Source organism: Oncorhynchus tshawytscha, linkage group LG06 (genome assembly GCF_018296145.1).
Source record: "Oncorhynchus tshawytscha isolate Ot180627B linkage group LG06, Otsh_v2.0, whole genome shotgun sequence".
Classification (NCBI taxonomy): Eukaryota; Metazoa; Chordata; class Actinopteri; order Salmoniformes; family Salmonidae; genus Oncorhynchus; species Oncorhynchus tshawytscha.
In genome coordinates this window covers 49,687,581-49,710,243 of record NC_056434.1, presented here as the reverse complement: position 1 = coordinate 49,710,243, position 22,663 = coordinate 49,687,581, and the positions used below count along the sequence as shown (strand labels likewise).

Below are 22,663 nucleotides of genomic sequence, written 5' to 3'. Positions count from 1 at the left end.
TAAATAATATGTCACCCTATAACATATTTCCAAGTGTATATTTCCACATACAGTTGAAGTCGGAAGTTTACATACACTTAGGTTGGAGTCATTAAAACTCATTTTTCAACAACTCCACAAATCTCTTGTTAACAAACTATAGTTTTGGCAAGTTGGTTAGGACATCTACTTTGTGCATGACACAAGTCATTTTTCCAACAATTGCTTACATACAGATTATTTCACTTATAACTCACTGTATCACAATTCCAGTGGGTCAGAAGTTTACATACATACAAAATTCCAGAAAATTATGCAATGGCTTTAGAAGATTCTGATAGGCTAATTGACATCAGCCAAGACCTCAGAAAAAAATTATAGACCTCAAGTCTGGTTCATCCTTGGGAGCAATATACAAACGCCTGAAGGTACCACATTCATCTGTACAAACAATAGTACGCAGGTATAAACACCATGAGACCACACAGCCGTCATACCGCTCAGGAAGGAGACGCGTTCTGTCTCCTAGAGATGAACGTACTTTGGTGCGAAAAGTGCAAATCAATCCCAGAACAACAGCAAAGAACCTTGTGAAGATGCTTGAGGAAACAGGTACAAAAGTATCTATATCCCCAGTAAAACAAGTCCTATGTCGACATAACCTGAAAGGTCGCTCAGCAAGGAAGAAGCCACTGCTCCAAAACCGCCATAAAAAAAAGCCAGACTACGGTTTGCAACTGCACATGGGGACAAAGATTGTACTTTTTGGAGAAATGTCCTCTGGTCTGATGAAACAAAAATAGAACTGTTTGGCCATAATGACCATCATTATGTTTGGAGACTAATTGAGAGGCTTGAAAGCCGAAGAACACCATCCCAACTGTGAAGCACGGGGGTGGCAGCATCAGTTGTGGGAAGCTGCAGGAAGGACTGGTGCACTTCACAAAATAGATGGCATCATGAGGAGGAAAATTATGTGGATATATTGAAGCAACATCTCAAGATATCAGTCAGGAAGTTAAAGCTTGGTCGCAAATGGGTCTTCCAAATGGACAATGACCCCAAGCATACTTCCAAAGTTGTGGCAAAAAGGACAACAAAGTCAAGGTATTGGAGTGGTCATCACAAGGCTCTGACCTCAATCCTATAGAACATTTCTGGGAAGAACTGAAAAAGCGTGTGCGAGCAAGGAGGCCTACATACCTGACTCAGTTACACCAGCTCTGTCAGGAGGAATAGGCCAAAATTCACCCAACTTATTGTGGGAAGCTTGTGGAAGGCTACCCGAAACGTTTGACCCAAGTTAAACAATTTAAAGAAAAAAAAAATTCTCATAAGAAACTAGCTCCCTGGTACACAGAAAATACCCGAGCTCTGAAGCAAGCTTCCAGAAAATTGGAACGGAAATGGCGCCACACCAAAGAGGAAGTCTTCCGACTAGCTTGGAAGGACGGTACCGTGCAGTACCGAAGAGCCCTTACTGCTGCTCGATCATCCTATTTTTCTAACTTAATTGAGGAAAATAAGAACAATCCGAAATTCCTTTTTGATACTGTTGCAAAGCTAACTAAAAAGCAGCATTCCCCAAGAGAGGATGACTTTCACTTTAGCAGTGATAAATTCATGAACTTCTTTGAGGAAAAGATTATGATTATTAGAAAGCAAATTACGGACTCCTCTTTAAACCTGCGTATTCCTCCAAACCTCAGTTGTCCTGAGTCTGCACAACTCTGCCAGGACCTAGGATCAAGAGAGACGCTCAAGTGTTTTAGTACTATATCTCTTGACACAATGATGAAAATAATCATGGCCTCTAAACCTTCAAGCTGCATACTGGACCCTATTCCAACTAAACTACTGAAAGAGCTGCTTCCTGTGCTTGGCCCTCCTATGTTGAACATAATAAACGGCTCTCTATCCACTGGATGTGTACCAAACTCACTAAAAGTGGCAGTAATAAAGCCTCTCTTGAAAAAGCCAAACCTTGACCCAGAAAATATAAAAAACTATCGGCCTATATCAAATCTTCCATTCCTCTCAAATATTTTAGAGAAGGCTGTTGCTCAGCAACTCACTGCCTTCCTGAAGACAAACAATGTATACGAAATGCTTCAGTCTAGTTTTAGACCCCATCATAGCACTGAGACAGCACTTGTGAAGGTGGTAAATGATATTTTAATGGCATCGGACCGAGGCTCTGCATCTGTCCTCGTGCTCCTAGACCTTAGTGCCGCTTTTGATACCATCGATCACCACATTCTTTTGGAGAGATTGGAAACCCAAATTGGTCTACACGGACATGTTCTGGCCTGGTTTAGATCTTATCTGTCGGAAAGATATCAGTTTGTCTCTGTGAATGGTTTGTCCTCTGACAAATCAACTGTAAATTTCGATGTTCCTCAAGGTTCCGTTTTAGGACCACTATTGTTCTCACTATATATTTTACCTCTTGGGGATGTTATTCGAAAACATAATGTAAACTTTCACTGCTATGCGGATGACACACAGCTGTACATTTCAATGAAACATGGTGAAGCCCCAAAATTGCCCTCGCTAGAAATGTGTGTTTCAGACATAAGGAAGTGGATGGCTGCAAACTTTCTACTATTAAACTCGGACAAAACAGAGATGCTTGTTCTAGGTCCCAAGAAACAAAGAGATCTTCTGTTGAATCTGACAATTAATCTTAATGGTTGTACAGTCGTCTCAAATAAAACTGTGAAGGACCTCGGCGTTACTCTGGACCCTGATCTCTCTTTTGAAGAACATATCAAGACCATTTCAAGGACATCTTTTTTCCATCTACGTAACATTGCAAACATCAGAAACTTTGTCCAAAAATGATGCAGAAAAATTAATCCATGCTTTTGTCACTTCTAGGTTAGACTACTGCAATGCTCTACTTTCCGGCTACCCAGATAAAGCACTAAATAAACTTCAGTTAGTGCTAAATACGGCTGCTAGAATCCTGACTAGAACCAAAAAATTTGATCATATTACTCCAGTGCTAGCCTCTCTACACTGGCTTCCTGTCAAAGCAAGGGCTGATTTCAAGGTTTTACTGCTAACCTACAAAGCATTACATGGGCTTGCTCCTACCTATCTCTCTGATTTGGTCCTGCCGTACATACCTACACGTACGCTATGGTCACAAGACGCAGGCCTCCTAATTGTCCCTAGAATTTCTAAGCAAACAGCTGGAGGCAGGGCTTTCTCCTATAGAGCTCCATTTTTATGGAACGGTCTGCCTACCCATGTCAGAGACGCAAACTTGGTCTCAACCTTTAAGTCTTTACTGAAGACTCATCTCTTCAGTGGGTCATATGATTGAGTGTAGTCTGGCCCAGGAGTGGGAAGGTGAACGGAAAGGCTCTGGAGCAACGAACCGCCCTTGCTGTCTCTGCCTGGCCGGTTCCCCTCTTTCCACTGGGATTCTCTGCCTCTAACCCTATTACAGGGGCTGGGTCACTGGCTTACTGGGGCTCTCTCATGCCGTCCCTGGAGGGGGTGCGTCACCTGAGTGGGTTGATTCACTGTTGTGGTCATCCTGTCTGGGTTGGCGCCCCCCCTTGGGTTGTGCCGTGGCGGAGATCTTTGTGGGCTATACTCAGCCTTGTCTCAGGATGGTAAGTTGGTGGTTGAAGATATCCCTCTAGTGGTGTGGGGGCTGTGCTTTGGCAAAGTGGGTGGGGTTATATCCTTCCTGTTTGGCCCTGTCCGGGGGTGTCCTCGGATGGGGCCACAGTGTCTCCTGACCCCTCCTGTCTCAGCCTCCAGTATTTATGCTGCAGTAGTTTATGTGTCGGGGGGCTGGGGTCAGTTTGTTATATCTGGAGTACTTCTCCTGTCCTATTCGGTGTCCTGTGTGAATCTAAGTGTGCGTTCTCTAATTCTCTCCTTCTCTCTTTCTTTCTCTCTCTCGGAGGACCTGAGCCCTAGGACCATGCCCCAGGACTACCTGACATGATGACTTCTTGCTGTCCCCAGTCCACCTGGCCATGCTGCTGTTCCAGTTTCAACTGACCTGAGCCCTAGGACCATGCCCCAGGACTACCTGACATGATGACTCCTTGCTGTCCCCAGTCCACCTGGCCATGCTGCTGCTCCAGTTTCAACTTCCACCTGACTGTGCTGCTGCTCCAGTTTCAACTGTTCTGCCTTATTATTATTCGACCATGCTGGTCATTTATGAACATTTGAACATCTTGGCCATGTTCTGTTATAATCTCCACCCGGCACAGCCAGAAGAGGACTGGCCACCCCACATAGCCTGGTTCCTCTCTAGGTTTCTTCCTAGGTTTTGGCCTTTCTAGGGAGTTTTTCCTAGCCACCGTGCTTCTACACCTGCATTGCTTGCTGTTTGGGGTTTTAGGCTGGGTTTCTGTACAGCACTTTGAGATATCAGCTGATGTACGAAGGGCTATATAAATAAATTTGATTTGATTTGATTTGATTTAAAGGCAATGCTACCAAATACTAATTGAGTGTATGTAAACTTTAACCCACTGGGAATGTGATGAAAGAAATAAAAGCTGAAATAAATAATTCTCTACTATTATTCTGACATTTCACATTCTTAAAATAAAGTGCTGGTCCAAACTGACCTAAAACAGGGAATTCTTACTAGGATTAAATGTCAGGAATTGTGAAAAACGGAGTTTAAATGCATTTGGCTAAGGTGTATGTAAACTTCCGACTTCAACTATATATTCCCTGCCCACGTCTCTGTCTCCTTTTTGATGCCGTAGTCCTTACCTCCAGGAACTGTGCGTTGATCTTGAACTCAGGCATGGGACGTCCCTGCTCTTTAGCAGCCTGCTGGCGCTGCTCGATGCCCCTGAAGAGGTGGGTGACTGCCCGGGGAATAATGCCCAGCTCCTCCTCCCCGATGTTCACATCAAACCCTGTACCCATGGTGTACGTCTTACCTGACCCCGTCTATAGGAGGAGGAAGAGGAGGAGGAGGATGATAAGACAGCATGGAGAGGAAAGATGAAGAGACGGGTGAGACGGAGATAGGATAAAGCGGGGAGGATGAAGAGGGGGAAAAAGATAAGGATTAGGAAAGGATGGGAGTGGGGATGAGTATGGAGAGAGAGAAAACAAGTTTAATTTATTTCACATAGTGAATTTATTGAAGTTTCATTTACATCTGTTGTGTTTGTATTCAAGTGAAAAGAACCCTCTGATTACTGGGTCAGACTGTGGGGAAAGTGTTGAAGCTGGATTAGTCCATCCCAGTACAGACTAGACAGACACATACTCTACCAAATGTCCTCTACAGTCTGAGTAAATACATAGGGACAAACTGAACAGAGCTGGGCTTGGTCAAACCGGGCTACCTAGAGCCTGGGTCAACCACTGTAGCTACTGTACATACAGTATGGATGACATACAAATAGGTTACCATCAATGCAGGAATGGAAGGGGGAAGATGAGCTTATATAAAAAAAAAAATTATGGATATCTTAGATGTGTGTGTGGCTACTTAACCGCATCACTTAAGACCCCACACCATTTAAATCCCCCTCCCATCAAACAGACGTAGTTCTAGACAGCCCCTACCATTGGAGAAAAAGGCTCAGTTGCCAAGGCAACCGGGGTGAAGGGGAGAGAAGCCCAAATGTCAATGCAATTTCCATTGCTACAGAGTCAGACTGCCAGGAAAAGGAAAGAGGCAGCTTGAGAAGAGTATGAATTGGTTAATTGGTAGGAAACGAGAGGGAGAGGGATGGAGGGGTTGCTTTGGTGGTGTTACTATACATAGATTAGTGCTTTATGATGGTTTGCAATGACAGAAGCACCGCCAGTACTCTCAGAAACCTTTTGTAAAAACTATACAAGCACTCCAAGAGCTAATAAGTATTGGAGGGGGTCCGTGAGTTTTCAGGACCTCACAAACACATGTGTAAGGCAGGATTATGATATCAGTTCAGTCTTTGACTAGTGATCCAACATAAGCTTTTGCATTACACAAATAACCCCAATAACTAATAACTATAACCCCATATAACTGCAAACTAGGGGAATATGGGACAACTGCTATAGCCTACTGCTATAGCCCAGAGTTGTTCCTGGCCACATGACCTGGCCTATGGAAATATCAACAGGTTACACGAAAATATCCCCCAAAGGACCAAACGGCCATGCAGTCAGAACAATCAACCAAGATCAGTTGAGACATCTTTGAGGGCCATCGTGTAGACTTACCTGGCCGTAGGCAAAGATGGTGGCGTTGTATCCTTCGAAGCAGCCCTCGATCAGTTTCTCAGTGCAGTCAGCATAGATGCTGTCCTGACAGGAGTCCATGTCAAACACATAGTCGTATGTAAACGCCTTGTCTTTACCCAGCATCACCTGGGGCTCCCCAGGGGTCACAAACGTACAGATGTGACATCCCTCAATCTTCTCCCGTGCCAGTTGAGGACGGATCCTGGTGGAGATAGGGAGGGGGAAAGAGAGAGAGAGAGAGAGAGAGAGAGAGGGAGAGAGATAGAGAGCGAAAGAAAGAAAGAGAGAGAAATGTCACTGTCAACAAAAGCTAAACATACTGTAATTGGCTTAACCTATGTAAATATGTTGTTTTTAGTCTGCACATTTGTTTGTGTGTTAAGTGTTCAATATGTACAGTAACATTCCTCACTGTTGATCTAAGTTGTTGTACTATTAAATGGACTCTTCAAACAAGGAGTTAACAAAGGCATTAACTTCCCTTACAAGCCTATAAAAAGGCCAGTCTAGCAGCTAGAGGTCGACCGATGGCATGGCCGATTAATTAGGGCCGATTTCAAGTTTTCATACCAATCGGTAATCAGCATTTTTGGACGCCGATTACGGCCAACTACATTGCACTCCACGAGGAGACTGCATGGCAGGTTGACCACCTGTTACGCGAGTGCAGCAAGGAGTCAAGGTGAGTTGCTAGCTAGCATTAAACTTATCTTGTAAAAAATAATCAATCTTAACATAATCACTAGTTAACTACACATGGTTGATGATATTACTAGTTTAACTAGCTTGTCCTGCGTTGCAAATAATCAATGCGGTGCCTGTTAATTTATCATCGAATCACAGCCTACTTCGCCAAACAGGTGATGATTTAACAAGCACATTTGCGAAAAAAGCACTGTCTTTGCACCAATGTACCTAACCATAAACATCAATGCCTTTCTTAAAATCAATACACAAGTATATATTTTGAAACCTGTATATTTAGTTAAAATAAATTCATGCTAGTCGGCAATATTAACTAGGGAAATTGTGTCACTTTTCTTGCTTTCTGTGCAAGCAGAGTCAGGGTATTGTCACACCCTGATCATAGTTTGCTTTGTATGTTTCTATGTTTTGTTTGGTCAGGGTGTGATCTGAGTGGACATTCTATGTTGGATGTCTTGTTTGTCTGTTTCTGTGTTTAGGCCTGATATGGCTCTCAATCAGAGGCAGGTGTTAGTCATTGTCTCTGATTGGGAGCCATATTTAGGTAGCCTGTTTTGTGTTGGGTTTTGTGGGTGATTGTCTCATGTGTCAGTACCACACGGCACGGTTCTTGTTTTGTATTTTATTCATGTATAGTTTCATTATTAAAGAACCATGAATTATAACCACGCTGCATTTTGGTCCGCTTCTCCTTCTCAGGAAGAATCCCGTTACAGGTATTTGCAGCAGTTTGGGCCGCCTGGCTCTTTGTGAACTGTGTGAAGACCATTTCTTCCTAACAAAGACCGTAATTAATTTGCCAGAATTTTACATAATTATGACATAACATTGAAGGTTGTGCAATGTAACAGCAATATTTAGACTTATGGATGCCACCCATTCGATAAAATACGCAATGGTTCCGTATTTCACTGAAAGAATAAACATTTGTTTTTGAAATAATAGTTTCCGGATTTTACCATATTAAGGACCTCATATTTCTGTGTGTTATGTTATTATATTATAATTAAGTTTATGATTTGATATTTGATAGAGCAGTCTGACTGAGCGGTGGTAGGCAGCAGCAGGCACGTAAGCATTCAATCAAACAGCACTTTCCTGCGTTTGCCAGCAGCTCTTCGCTGTGCTTCAAGCATTGCGCTGTTTATAACATCAAGCATATCTCCCGAGATTAGGCTGGCAATACTATAGTGCCTGTAAGAACATCCAATAGTCAAAGGTACTGTACATGAAATACAAATAGTATAGAGAGAAATAGTCCTATAATTCCTATAGTAACTACAACCTGAAACTTCCTACCTGGGAATATTAAAGACTCATGTTAAAAGGAACCACCAGCTTTCATATGTTCTCATGTTCTGAGCAGGGAACTTAAACGTTAGCTTTTTACATGGCACATATTGCACTTTTACTTTCTTCTCCAACACTGTGTTATTGCATTATTTAAACCACAATGAACATGTTTCATTATTTATTTGAGACTAAATAGATTTTATTTAGGTATTATATTAAGTTAAAATAAAAGTGTTCATTCAGTATTGTTGTAATTGTCATTATTATTACAAATATATATATATATATATATATATATTTTTTTAAATCGGCCGATTAATCGGTATCGGCTTTTTTGGTCCTCCAATAATCGGTATTGGCGTTGAAAAATCATTATCGGTCGACCTCTACTAGCAACAGGAGGTATACAGTAGTCGGTAGCTCATAGGTCTCGTCCTTACGCTACCCTGAATCTCTGACCCAATACTGTGCCCCATAAAACCAGCTAGCTGGCTTCATATGTATGTTTGTGTTTGTGTGTGTATGTCCGTGTGTATATCCGTGTGTGTGTGGGGAGTACGAATGTGAGCTAGAGACGCACTAAGCTCCAATGCTGAATGTCAGTAATGCCCTCCTGATAGCTGGCCAACTAAAAGCTGGCCCTGGATAATTTAGCCTGGTGTAGAAGTGAGAGAGGAAGTATATATCGGTGGGGAAATTCCCCCCGGACCCCCTCGAAGTAAATGCTTTTTTATCAGAGCAATCATCACTTAAATAGCTGGTTTCAGAGCATTTCTGTGTCTGGTTGAGGAACTGAATACGCCCCAACTTGCTGTCTATTCCTGCACCCTCACCGTCGCCACCTCCACTCCCTGCCGCTTCTCCAACACCACTGTACTCTCTCCGTAAATCATTAAGGGCTGTGCGTATCGAGGGAGAAGATAGAGGGAGGAATGGAGAGCTGGGGGTGAAAGGCTTCTTTATGCACATTTCTGCAGAAGGGAAGGGAAAAATAAGGCAGAAGAAACCTTCAAACACGAATACAGCACTCAGCACCGATGGTGCAACAGGGCAGTCCAGTTTCACATGTTTCGTTGTCATTTAGGGAAGAACAAAGTGCAATAGACTAGTGTACAAGGAGGCCAGTGGGCCTGGGCTAGAGGCACAGTGGGTCTGGGCTAGTGTGTTCATCATGTAGCATGTAATAGATCTGGTTAGCTCCCTGAGCAGTCAGCTTTCTCTCCTAACACCCATTCTCAGTTTACAGTCACTGGGACAGACACCTTCAGAAACGGCTCTACACAGAGTGAGAGCACAGACGGGGAATACTGTCTGAAGGGGCTCGGAAGAGCTCTACTGTGTGTCTCACACACAAACACATCCTTGCATGCCCACACACACGTATGAGACAGTGCCAGTATGTGTAGTGTCACTAGAGCCAAGCGTTGGTCCAAGGTTTGATCCTAGACAAAGACCTGCAGCCATGTAGTTTTATTCACTATGAAGGGATACTGGGGTTCCTGAAACTCAGCTCTGGTCAATCCTAACTATAGTGTTTACCAATAACAGTGCTCAATTTACACCTTCACAGTTTAAGCATTTAGTTTAAAATACTTAATTTAAGTGTTTGTGGAGGACAGTGTCTGCTGTCTAACAGTCTGCAGTGTGGGCCTACCGTACTGTTCTTTGTGTTGCGCTGGGTGATTTTAAAGAAGGGAAGAGGTTGCCATGGATACTGGTAATGGCAATGCTCAATATATAATCCCAAATACACTAGAGCGAAAGAGAATTTAGAAAATTACTTTGAAATATTGAGATACTGTACATACAGTGCCCTCCGTAATTATTGGGACAGTGAAGCATTTTTCTTCTTTTGGCTATATACTACAAAAGATTGGATTTGAAATCAAACAATGACCATGAGGTTAAAATGCAGACTGTCAGTATCATCCATATTAGGATTTTTTGTTGTTGAAATTACCGCACTTTTATACATAGTTCCCGCCATTTTAGTGGCCCGAAAGGATTGGGACAAATTAATTTGTGTAATAAAGTAGTAAAAAGTAAAGTATTTGCTCCCATATTCACAGCACGCTTCACTGTCCCAGTAAAATGTCTAGAACCATTTTCTCCAGAATTGACACCCTGAGAGGACGTTGTTTACCTTGTTGCCATAGAAGTATGGGTTGCCAAGGAAAACCGCTCAGGGATTTCACCATGAGGCCAATGGTGACTTTAAAATAGTTACAGAGTTTAATGGCTGTGAAAGGAGAAAACTGAGGATGGATCAACAACAACATTGTAGTTACTCCACAATACTAAGTCGAAAGAGCACAGCAAAAAGAGCATGGCAATCAACGATGGTTGCATGTCACGGGCCATGGAAGCCGAAGACAGCAGCCTGCCGCAAAGTAGCCTACACTCCCAATGAGAGGCCCGGAGCGGATACCAGCAACGAATAGTTTCGCCGCCCTGGAGCCTGATCTTCCTGCACCTTCGTCGCTGGGGTTACCTGTGTCTGTGGCCATTGTGCCTACTCCTACTCCTTCCCCTACGATTTTGAAGACGATGTCGGCAACCTTCCGTCCCTGCTCTGGATCGAGCGGGGCTTCTCCATCTGTCGGAGACTTGCACCATCCTGTGAAGCGTGGGAGTGTGCCGATTTCCTCAACCTTTTCACCAGCCGTGATTTTGGGCAGCTCCATGTTAAGCTCCATGTTAAGAAGTGTGACTGTTCCTGGTGCAAAAACAATGTCCTACCCCGGAGCTGGAGTAAATGACATTACTAAGCTGCTCCCGAATGTATTAAGCCAGGACAGGGACATCGATTCTATCGTAGTCCATGTTGGTTTTAATGATATCATGAAGGGCAGCTCTGAAGAGTTGAAACTGGATTTCAAGGAGCTGATTGACTGTCTGCTAGACACTAATAAAATAGCCGTCCTATCTGGCCCTATACACTCTCTGAATCGGGGAATTGAATGCTTTAGCGGGATTCTCTCTCTTCACAACTGGCTACGTGATTATTGCAGCTCAATGGGTGGAACTTTTGTTGAAAATGTTGATACCTTTTGGAAACAAAACACGTTTTTATAAGGAGGATGAAATCCACCCAAACCTTTTGGCTTCCTGGATCCTTTCACAGCATTATAAGGCTGCGTTGAGACAATAACTTATCAATGACCCAAGCCCAGCTCAGTTAATCCATATAATTGTGTTGCTGATGTCACACCCTGATCTGTTTCACATGTCTTTGTGATTATTTCTAACCACCCAGGTGTCACCCATCTTCCCATTATCCCCTGTGTATTTATACCTGTGTTCTCTGTTGCCAGTTTGTTTTGTTTCATCAAGCCTACCAGCGTTTTCCCCTCTGTCATGTCTCACGATTGTTCCTGTTTTCTAGTTGTTTTCCCAGTTTGGACCTTTTCTGCTTGCCCTGACCCTGAGGCTCCCTGCCGTCCTGTACCTTTTCCCCACCTATCCAGATTACTGACCCCTGCCTGTCCTGGACATGTCTTTTGCCTACCCCTGTTGGAATAATAAACTGTTGTTAATTCGACGTTGTCTGCATCTGGGTCTTACCTTAAAACGTGATAGCGGAGTCATCATACCGCTTTAGCAAATGTACATTATACCAGGGGCATTGGTAGACACAATGTAAGGAACCTAATTTACGTCCCTCTAACTGCCCTGAATGCATCTGCCGATCTTACAGCTATTGTATGCAGCAATCATGTGTCTATGAACCAGATTTATGCTGTTAGCACTGAGGCAGTGTGCCCTAGGATCAAATACCCGAGCTGACAAGGTAAAAATCGGTCGTTCAGCCCCTGAGCAAGGCAGTTAACTCACTGTTCCCCGGTCACTGAAGATGTCGATTATGGCAGCCTTCCGCACCTCAATGATTCAGAGACGTTGGGTTAAATGCGGAAGACACATTTCAGTTGAATGCATTCAGTTGTACAACTGACTAGGTATCCTCCTTTCCCTTTTCCCTTTCCATAATAGGACGTCCACTGTGTGCAGCTCACCCTGCACTAACACAAATAACATAAGAATATCTACTTCTGATAAGCTTCCTAGTAAAGCAATGAATCAAGCAAGCATTGCAGAAAAGTGGTTCAAAATAGCCTGTTAACTGCTAGTCACAGACAACATTCGTAATGTGATTATCTCTGAAACTCACTTAGGCAATACCTTTGATGATACAGTGGTAGCAATACAAGGTTATAACATTTACAGAAAATACAGAAATGCCAGTGGTGGAGGTGTTTATATTCAAGTGCTAACAGTCAGTATCTGGATAATATGTGTGAAATGCTTGTAATGTATGTGATATTAACAGAGGTATATTTTCTGTGTGATTTAAATTTTAACTGGCTTTCATCAAGTTGCCCACTCAAGAAAAAGCTTCATACTGTAACCAGTGCCTGCAACCTGCTTCAGATTATCAGTCAACCTACCAGGGTAGTTACACACACAGCCATGAAATCATCAACATGTATTAATCACATATTTACTAATGCTGCAGAAATGTGCTTGAAAGCAGTATCCAGATTCATCGGATGTATTGATCACAATATCGTAGCCCTATCTAGCAAAACCAAAGTTCCAAAGGCTGGGCCTAATATAGTGTATAAATGTTAAACAATAAGTTTTGTAGTTATTCCTATGTTGTTGATGTAAAGAATATTTGTTGGTCCATGGTGTGTAATGAGGAGCAAACAGACGCTGCACTTGACACATTTATGAAATTGCTTATCCTAGTTACTAATAAGCATGCACCCATTAAGAACATGACTGTAAAAACGGTTAAATCCCAGTGGATTGATGAGAAATTTAAAAATGGTATGATTGTGAGGGATGAGGCAAAAGGAATGGCAAATAAGTCTGGCAGTACAAGCGATTGGCAAACATACTACAAATTGAGAAATCATGCGACTAAACTGAATTTAAAAAAATAACTAAACTATGAAACAAAGATAAATTACATAAATAATGAAGATAAAAAGCTTTTGAGCACCTTCAATGAAATGTTGGGAAAAAAGGCAAACTCAGCTCCATCATTCATTGAATCAGATGGCTCATTCATGACAAAACCGACTGATATTGCCAACCGCTTTCATGATTTTTTTCCATCGGAAAGATTAGCAAACTTAGGCATGACATGCCAGCAACAAACACTGATACTACACATCCAAGTATATCAAAATATGAAAGACAATTTTTTTTTAATTGTGCAAATATTGCAAATATATAAATATAATGCAAATATTATTTGTACTACATACGTAGAGCTACTTATGGTCACTTTAGTTCAGAGAGAGGAGGGAGGGATGGGGGAAAAAGAGAGAGATAATGACAGAGAAGAGAAAGAGAGAGGGGGGTGAGCAAGAGAGAAAGAAAGAGAGAGAAAATGAGCAAAATGTTTGCATGGGTGTGGTGTACACATGCCAACCAATGTACTGTATAATTACCCAAAATGTGTTTTGCTTGCATTCTAAGTACAATTCAACAACAGTAGGAGGGTCTCCATTCTGCTCCATAAACATGTCCGCAATCGCAAAGTTTTCCTATTGGGTGGATGCGTCTTGGACTGGCAGAATGCGCTGACACCTCAGAGGTCATGATACATAGAACAGAGTTCTTCCAGAAATGCAGTGGTGGGAGACAGTCTATTTTGGGGAAAGTTCAGTTTAAGTGTAGGCTATGTGCTGCCTCGGAAATAAATAGCCTTCAGTCCAGAAAGTGGGTCCTCATATACTAACACTTCACAGTGTTTCACTTCAGTTACAGGACATTTGAACTTAAGGAAAGGACTATAATTAGGCCTACATTACATATCAAAATTATAGGACTGGACTATATCATGTGCATCACAAACCAGCATACGCATACTGCTAATGCGACACCAGAAACAACACAACTTAGTGGTCTTATTCAAAGATACCAGGACTGAGGTATTTACTGTAGGTGAGGGGAGTGACACAATATACCCACCCACCCACCCACACACACACATCCGTCCAGATACCATTACATGTCCAAAAGTATGTGCTCGTCGAACATCTCATTCCAAAATCATGGACATTAATATGTAATTTGTCCCCCCTTTGCTGTTATAACACCCTTCACTCTACTGGGAAGGCTTTTCACTAGATGTTGGGACTTGCTTCCATTCAAACACAAGAGCATTAGTGAGGTCGGGCACTGATGTTGGGTTATGATGCCTGGCTCGCAGTCGGCATTCCAATTCATCCCAAAGGCGTTCAATTGGGTTTGAGGGCAAGGCTCTGTGCAAGCCAGTTAAGTTCTTAACGAACAATTTCTGTATGGACCTCGCTTTGTGCACGTGGGCATTGTCTGGCTGAAACAGAAAAGGGCCTTCCCCAAACTGTAGCCACAAAGTTGGAAGCACGGAATCGCCTTAAATGTCATTGTATGCTATAGCATTAAGATTTTCCTTCACTGGAACTAAGTGGGCCTAGCCCGAACCATGAAAAACAGGTTCATACACCTGTCAGTAGAGGGTGTGGCTGAAATATCCAAATCCACTCATTTGAAGGGCTGTCCACATACTTATGTATATAAACTGTACATAATGCTGGAGTGAAGCAAGTTGTTCTTATTTTCTTGACTTACATATTGACTTTAGTATTTTGACACTGAAACTGCCCTATACTGCTGCAGCAACTATAGGCTAATATTGGTAGAAAGGAAATACTTCAGACTAGGGATGCATGGTATATCAGTGAACATATCGGAATCGGCCGATATTAGCTAAAAATGCCAACATCGGTATCGGCCTGATGTCTAATTTAATGCCAATGTTAAAAACCGACGTCAAAGCTACTGTGCATACCTATATAACGTAGGTACATGACGTAAAATGTTGCACTACACATGCAACACAGCATTCCTAACCTAGCCCACAATGTCTGCTGTGTGGATCGAGCAGTCAACAAGTCATGCAGTCATTTGAAAGAGTAAGAAGGTTTCAGAAAGACAACTCAAAGGCGAAATCCATTAAAGCCAAGATAATGGAATTCATTGCCCTTGACAATCAACCGTTCTCTGTCGAGGGTGATGTTGGCTCTCGCCGACTGGTCGAGCACCGGTACACACTACCAAGTGCGCTATTTTTCAGATGTTGACCTACCGGAGTTACACAGTAATAGTGTCACTGCTATTAGCTTCACGACATACATACTATGGAACGACGTTTGGGTCTTTGCGTGTCAAAAAAGATACAGTAACACTGTCAAAGTTGTACAGAAAAGTCTGCAAACAAGCAAACAGCAGCCACGAATGCTGTGTTTACAATACTGCGTTGGTAATAAAGCATAATTTATTCGACAGCAACTTCTGGGGTAGGTAGCTTTAGCTTGTTACCTAGCTAGCACCAATACAACCAGCCTGAAAACAATGACCAGTAGAAACTGCAGGCATTTTCATTATTCTTAGACGTGATTTAGGAATCCTTGTGAGTAAGTATTAGCTGGGTTGCCACGTGTTGTTCGCCTATTGAAATTGAACTTCAGTTAATGAAAATAGATAGCTAGCCAGCTACTTAAACATGTTGCCCAAAGCTGACGTTATAAGCAGCCAGCTACCTTCATCTGGCTAGTGAGGTTCGACCGGACCAGGTGTTGTGTTGTGAAGCTAGCCACAATAAGGATTAGGCACAGTAGAGGGATTTGCGGTTTGCCTTCAAAATAAAAGTATGCCATTGACAGTGATGCAAATGATTACAAATAGTAGAATTATGCTATACTTTTATTTTGAAGGATAAGCGCAAAGTCCACTACGGTGGCTAATCCTTATTGTGGCTTGCTTCACATAGATGGTTCCAACCACCATTAATGAAATAAGAACTGTCTTGTAAATTAGGGTTATTTTAGAGGAGGACACCTAGCTATATAGTTAGCTAGCTATCTATCTATAGCAACTGAAACAAATGTTGTTTTGCTATGTTTTTGTGGAAGAACATTGTTTGCATCCATGAGCCAGCTAGATTTTTTTTATGATCAGCACTGTAGGTGCGCAAGACAAGTTTACCAGCATCATAGCATACTTATCGATGAATCGTTGTGACATATGAAATACGAGTGAGTGTAATCAATGTGTAATAACTACATAAAAAATGTATGAACGCATTAAATTATTATGTGAAGTGAAGTGAAGTCATATTCAGGTCCTGATTGGTCAACAAGGTTATTTGACACGTCAAAGACCCAAACGGCGTTCCATAGAAATCCTGGTTGAGAAAAAAAAACTGAACTAATGAACAACGAAAAGCACAGCAAGTGAGTGAAATAAATAGGTTTTGATTACGTTTTTCTGGTAATGGGGACATATGTAAATGCCAACAAAATAACTTTTTGGTCAGTGTGGTGTGTGTGTGTGTGTGTGTAACCTTTATTTAACTAGTCAGTTAAGAACAAATTCTTATTTACAATGACGGCCTGGACGACGCTGGGCCAATTGTGCTTTCCCTATGAGACTCCCAATCACGGCCGAATGGGATACAGCCTGGATTTGAACAAGGAGTGACGCCTCTTGCACTGAGATGTAGTGCCTTATACCACTGTGTCCATGTGTGTGTGTTAACTATTTAACTGTACTAGAATGCTTAGAAGGCCGCTAAAATTGTAAATATCAGTTATCAGTATCGGTATCGTTTTTTTTTGGCAAGGACAATATCAGATATCAGTATTGGCCAAAAATGTCATATTGGTGCATCACTACTACAGACTGAAATTCTGTGTAGCAGAGCCAAAAGTGAGAGGTGTTGGGTGTGTGCCAGACATAGCGTTTTTCTTGATTGCCAAATGTGGATGTTATCATAGGTTGTGCTTATTTGGTGTGTGTGTGTGTGAACAGGCCTATAGAGAAGTAATTACACGATAGTAAGGATCAACTTAAAGTCAGTTATTCTGGTAGTCAACACCTGTCTTACAAATGAATAGAACACACACGTACACACACACACACACACAAAACACACATGCACGTGTACAGACATGCACAAACATGTCAAATAAGGTGGTACTGTACACACACACTCCCACGTCTCTCATCACCTTGACTGAAAGACCCCTGCCATTATGCTACAGTATGTGTAGTTTATGTACTTAACATTGAAATAATTACCTTATCTGGATGGTTCAACAAGTACCTCTCCACCTCAACTCCTCCCCTCATTCCAACGATGTGTGAACAACCATTAGAACTGTGTCCTGGCTCCCTATTTATGTATATACACACACAAAAACATGCACACACACTCTGTATAATCATAAACACACCCCATAAGTAAAATTTGGCTTATACAGTGTATAGGCTTAGCCATGCAAGTTGGAACGCACATGTGTTGGTTGACCCCAATTCTAGGGGAGTATGTTAGCAGCATGTAAGCAGTCGTGAAGAAGGCAGCTACAGGGTTAGACTATAGTGGTGAACTGGAGGCAATAATAAGTACAACTATTTAGGCCCCCTGGCCTATGGGATTCCCCTAGTAGGGCTTTTTACTAACGAGAAGATAACATTGAACTATTAGTTAAGGACCCTCTGGCCAGCACCAAGGGAGGGCAAAGTCTTGTTAAAAAGGATAATTATGTGTCTTAGGTGAATTAACGTTTAGCATTTAGTGCCACAGCCCTCCCAGCACAAATGCATACCCATGTCGGCATGGGTTTAAATCCGTCCCACTGCCATTTTGGTGGGACTCTTCCTATCTTTCCATTGTATCCCTCTATTAGTATTTGTTTATTTTAAGAAATCTGAAAATACGGAAAAATAATGCCAATAAATAGGGGGCTCATATGTACACATGCACCTACACACACACACACACAATGGGGAGCCTGGGTCATATGTACACACACACACACACACACACACACACACACACACACACACACACACACACACACACACACACACACACACACACACACACACACACACACACACACACACACACACACACACACACACACACACACAATGGGGAGCCTGGGTCATATGTACAAATGCACCTACACACACAAAGGGGAGCCTGGGTCATATGTACACATGCACCTACAAACACACACGATGGAGCCTGGGTCATATGTACACATGCACCTACAGTGCCTTGCGAAAATATTCACCCCCCTTGGCATTTTTCCTATTTTGTTGCCTTACAACCTGGAACTAAAATAGATTTTTGGGGGGAGGTTGTATCATTTGATTTACACAACATGCCTACCACTTTGAAGATGCAAAATATGTTTTATTGTGAAACAAACATGAAATTAGACAAAAAAACTGAAAACTTGAGCGTGTATAACTATTTACCCTCCCCACAAAGTTAATACTTTGTTGAGCCACCTTTCACAGCAATTGCAGCTGCAAGTCTTTTGGGATACGTCTCTATAAGACTGGCACATCTAGCCACTGGGATTTTTGCCCATTCTTCAAGGCAAAACTGCTCCAGCTCCTTCAAGTTGGATGGGTTCCTGCTGGTGTACAGCAATCTCACACTCAATTGGATTGAGGTCTGGGCTTTGACTAGGCCATTCCAAGACATTTAAAATGTTTCCCCTTAAAATCACTCGAGTGTTGCTTTGGTAGTATGCTTAGGGTCATTGTCCTGCTGGAAGGTGAACCTCCGTCCCAGTCTTAAATCTCTGGAAGACTAAGACATTCTCCCAATCCTCTTCTGGATCATCCAAATGCTCTCTAGCAAACTTCAGACGGGCATGGACATGTACTGGCTTAAGCAGGGGGACACGTCTGGCACTGCAGGATTTGAGTCCCTGGCGGCGTAGTGTGTTACTGATGGTAGGCTTTGTTAATTTGGTCCCAGCTCTCTGCAGGTCATTCACTAGGTCCCCCCCGTGTGGTTCTGGGATTTTTGCTCACCGTTCTTGTGACCATTTTGACCCCACGGGGTAAGATCTTGTGTGGAGCCCCAGATCGAGGGATATTATCAGTGGTCTTGTATGTCTTCCATTTCATAATAATTGCTCCCACAGTTGATTTCTTCAAACCAAGCTGCTTACCTATCGTAGATTCAGTCTTCCCAGCCTGGTGCAGGTCTACAATTTTGTTTCTGGTGTCCTTTGACAGCTATTTGGTCTTGGCCATAGTGGAGTTTGGAGTGTGACTGTTTGAGGTTGTGGACAGGTGTCTTTTATACTGATAACACGTTCAAACAGGTGCCATTAATACAGGTAACGAGTGGAGGACAGAGGAGCCTCTTAAAGAAGAAGTTACAGGTCTGTGAGAGCCATAATTTGCACCATAATTTGCAAATAAATTCATTAAAAATCCTACAATGTGATTTTCTGGATTTCTTTTCTCATTTTGTCTGTCATAGTTGAAGCGTACCTATAATGAAAATTACAGGCCTCTCTCATCTTTTTAAGTGGGAGAACTTGCACAATTGGTGGCTGACTAAATAAGTTTTTGCCCCACTGTATGTATGTATGTATGTATGTATGTATGTATGTATGTATGTATGTATGTATGTATGTATGTATGTATGTATGTATATATATACTGAGATCATGTGACCGATCATGTGACACTTAAATAAAGTCCACCTGTCTGCAATCTAACTAATTATGTGACTTTGGAAGGTAATTGGTTGCACCAGATCTTATTTAGGGGATTCATAACAAAGAGGGTGAATACATATACACACATCACTTTCCAGTTTTATTTTTTTTGTGCATTTTTTTTAAACAAGTAAATACTTTTGAATACTTTTGCAAGGCACTGTACACACACACGATGGAGCCTGGGTCATATGTACACATGCACCTACACACGCCATGGAGCCTGGGTCAAAAGACTCTCAGTGATTTCTGGTGGCTGGTTACTATGGAGACCGTGGTCGTAAAGTACCATAGAGCTAACAGTATCAGTCAGCTGGATGTGTCAGCCATTATTAACACATTTAAAAGATAGTGCTAACTTCACAATATTCACACTTAATTACAGTGTGCGTGCGTGCATGTGTGAGATAAAGAGAGAGAGAGAGAGATGGAGGCAGACAAACACAAAGAGAAAGAGAGGCTGGTACTATATTTGTGCCAAATTACCCATTGTGCCACTAGATATTTCTGTCAGTGTGCCACCTCAGCATGTGTCCTCCTAGTAGGGAGCGGCCCTTATTCAGCAACAACACAGATTTGTGATGACTCATTCATTCAACTGTCTTTATGTGAAAAAGACAAGCCTGTCTAGGGGACAACAAAGGATTTTAGGATCCAATGATAGCTTTAAGTATGAACAACATAATGCAGTCTTTACTGCACTCTTTCTGTGGGCTTATGAGCTCAATAAGGCCATTGCAATGTTTTCTTCACTGTAAACAAAGAATCCATTTCACAGAATCCATTTCACAGTCAGAGCTCTCTAGCCTTGGAAACGGTTGGCTGTCTCTTCCTTGAAGACCTTGACTAAAAGCTCCTTTCATTGATCAACTATCGCTCAACTGTCTTCTTTTTGAAAAGATGCCCGAGACTTCGGGCACCGGGCCAAAGAGCTATAAATGCCAGATCTGTCTTTCCAACAGTTCAGCCGTTACAAAACAAGGCTGATATCATCCATTACTTGACCGGTGTGTGAGGAATTTGGGCGACGGCACTTGCCATTTGTGTACCCTGCAGTTTCTTTTTGGAGGTGTGTGATGATGCTGCGTCATGCATGGATACAGTGTAGGGCCTAACACATTTCTTTAGTAATTCTACGACTCAGAAGCCTTGAGATTGTGGTTTATGTAAACTATCAACTGCAAATTCCTAAATTCATATTGTCCTATGCACAATAGATGCAGTGGTTTTAATTAGCCTATAGTCTGCGTCCTCAAAGACCATCATATCATATGGCAACAAATTTGACATCAAAATATAGACCTGTTGGTTACAAACGTATCACAATCTTTCTATGAAATCATAAAGCGCCTAGACTGGACACTGTGGCCCAAAAAATTATGCAAGGCCTGAGACGAATCTATGTAATTGTGCCGACAGTTGCATCTATGCAAATGCAAAGCAATTAAATGTAGGGCTTGAAGACTTACCTCAAAGCCACCCGGACTGAGCTTTCGTCCTGTCCCATCGACATGATTCCACAGTTGAGTGATTATCGATTGATAGAAGAACAAAAACGACTGTAGGCTATCTATCCGTTTATTTTCATCCGACAAAACGGGATGGAGATGAGTGCGCAGCTCCGAGAGCAAGTTGTCTGAGCAACAGAGCAACTCACCTCGACTTCACTTCAGCCATATTTCAGATTATTATAAGCATAATGGAGATTTTCAATAAAATACTGCGCCTGTTTGGTGCCCGCTTGCATTTCCAGCTAGAATGCATTCTTTGGCGGCATTCTGTTGGAGCGTCAATGCTGTTGCGTTAAATCCAGTCGCTTTTGCGGCTCGTTCGCTTCCAGGCTCTTTGGATGGGAGAGGGACACACGCCTCCCCGCAAACCGATTCTGCTCGAGTCGCAATGCGTCACCAAACCACGCCTTCTTCGACGGGCTCTGTTTGTGAAGGTTAAGAGTTGACATCACAATGCGCATGAAGCAGCCAGATGACTCAAAATTGACATCGAAATAGAATTTGACGTTTGAAGAAACGTGGATAAACGTCAGAATCGGTAAAAGTCAACTTGGTGAAACCGTGAGATCTAGTTGGATGGAGATCAATTTCGACATTTTGAAGAAATGTAGTGAGTGACTTCATGCCAGGTCTAATCTTGGAATATCATCCTCACAAATTAATAGTCGGTTTTCCATGAGGACCATGATGCTGGTTGTTATCAGTCAGATCATCAAATCTTCCCAAAAAATTATGAACAACTAAGACTTGTCTTCTACTGAATGCATTGTAGAATAGAACATAATAAAATATAAAACATTTAGTTGACCATTTGGTTTGAACAGAATTGGTTTCCCCCCCAACACACCCACAATTATACTGTAGGCTACACACAATGACATGGTTGAGAGAAAAAGCAGTTGGTATGTAATACGCCCCATGTATTTGCAACTCTGTAGTCTTCGAATAAGTGCCCTTTCATTTCATTCTAGCCTATGAGATGCTTCTGGCTATCTTGGTGCACCTCTGAGGATTTCATGAAATTTACTTGACTTAAACTCATAGGCAGTTGACGAATGTCCTACATCTCACTCTGTTCTGGACGTTTTTCCAGGTCACACCTGTTTAGTCCACACTCAGTCAATTCTGTGGGTGAATTACTTGATACACTTGAAGTCGGAAGTTTACATACACCTTAGCCAGATACATTTAAACTCAGTTTTTCACAATTTCTGACATTTAATCCTAGTAAAAATTCCCTGTCATAGGTCAGTTAGGATCACTACTTAATTTTAAGAATGTGAAATGTCATAATAATAGTAGAGAGAGTGATTTATTTCAGCTTTTATTTCTTTCATCACATTCCCAGTGGGTCAG

The 22,663-nt window shown here is 42.1% G+C and overlaps 1 protein-coding gene across 3 annotated transcripts in view; it reads right to left on the bottom strand.

The window, feature by feature from the left end:
* Nucleotides 1–21,693, bottom strand: part of LOC112252663 (kinesin-like protein KIF21A) — a 65,873-nt gene extending 44,180 nt beyond the window's left edge. For all 3 annotated transcript variants that reach the window (XM_024424102.2, XM_024424104.2, XM_024424103.2), the window contains exons 1-3: nucleotides 21,266–21,693; nucleotides 6,190–6,412; nucleotides 4,735–4,917 (exon numbers count right to left, since the gene is read on the bottom strand). In XM_024424102.2, coding sequence (XP_024279870.1) covers nucleotides 4,735–4,917; nucleotides 6,190–6,412; nucleotides 21,266–21,309 — 450 coding nt within the window. In that variant the 5' untranslated portion in view covers nucleotides 21,310–21,693. The remainder of the gene's footprint in view (nucleotides 1–4,734; nucleotides 4,918–6,189; nucleotides 6,413–21,265) is intronic.
* Between the last annotated feature and the right edge of the window lie 970 nt (nucleotides 21,694–22,663).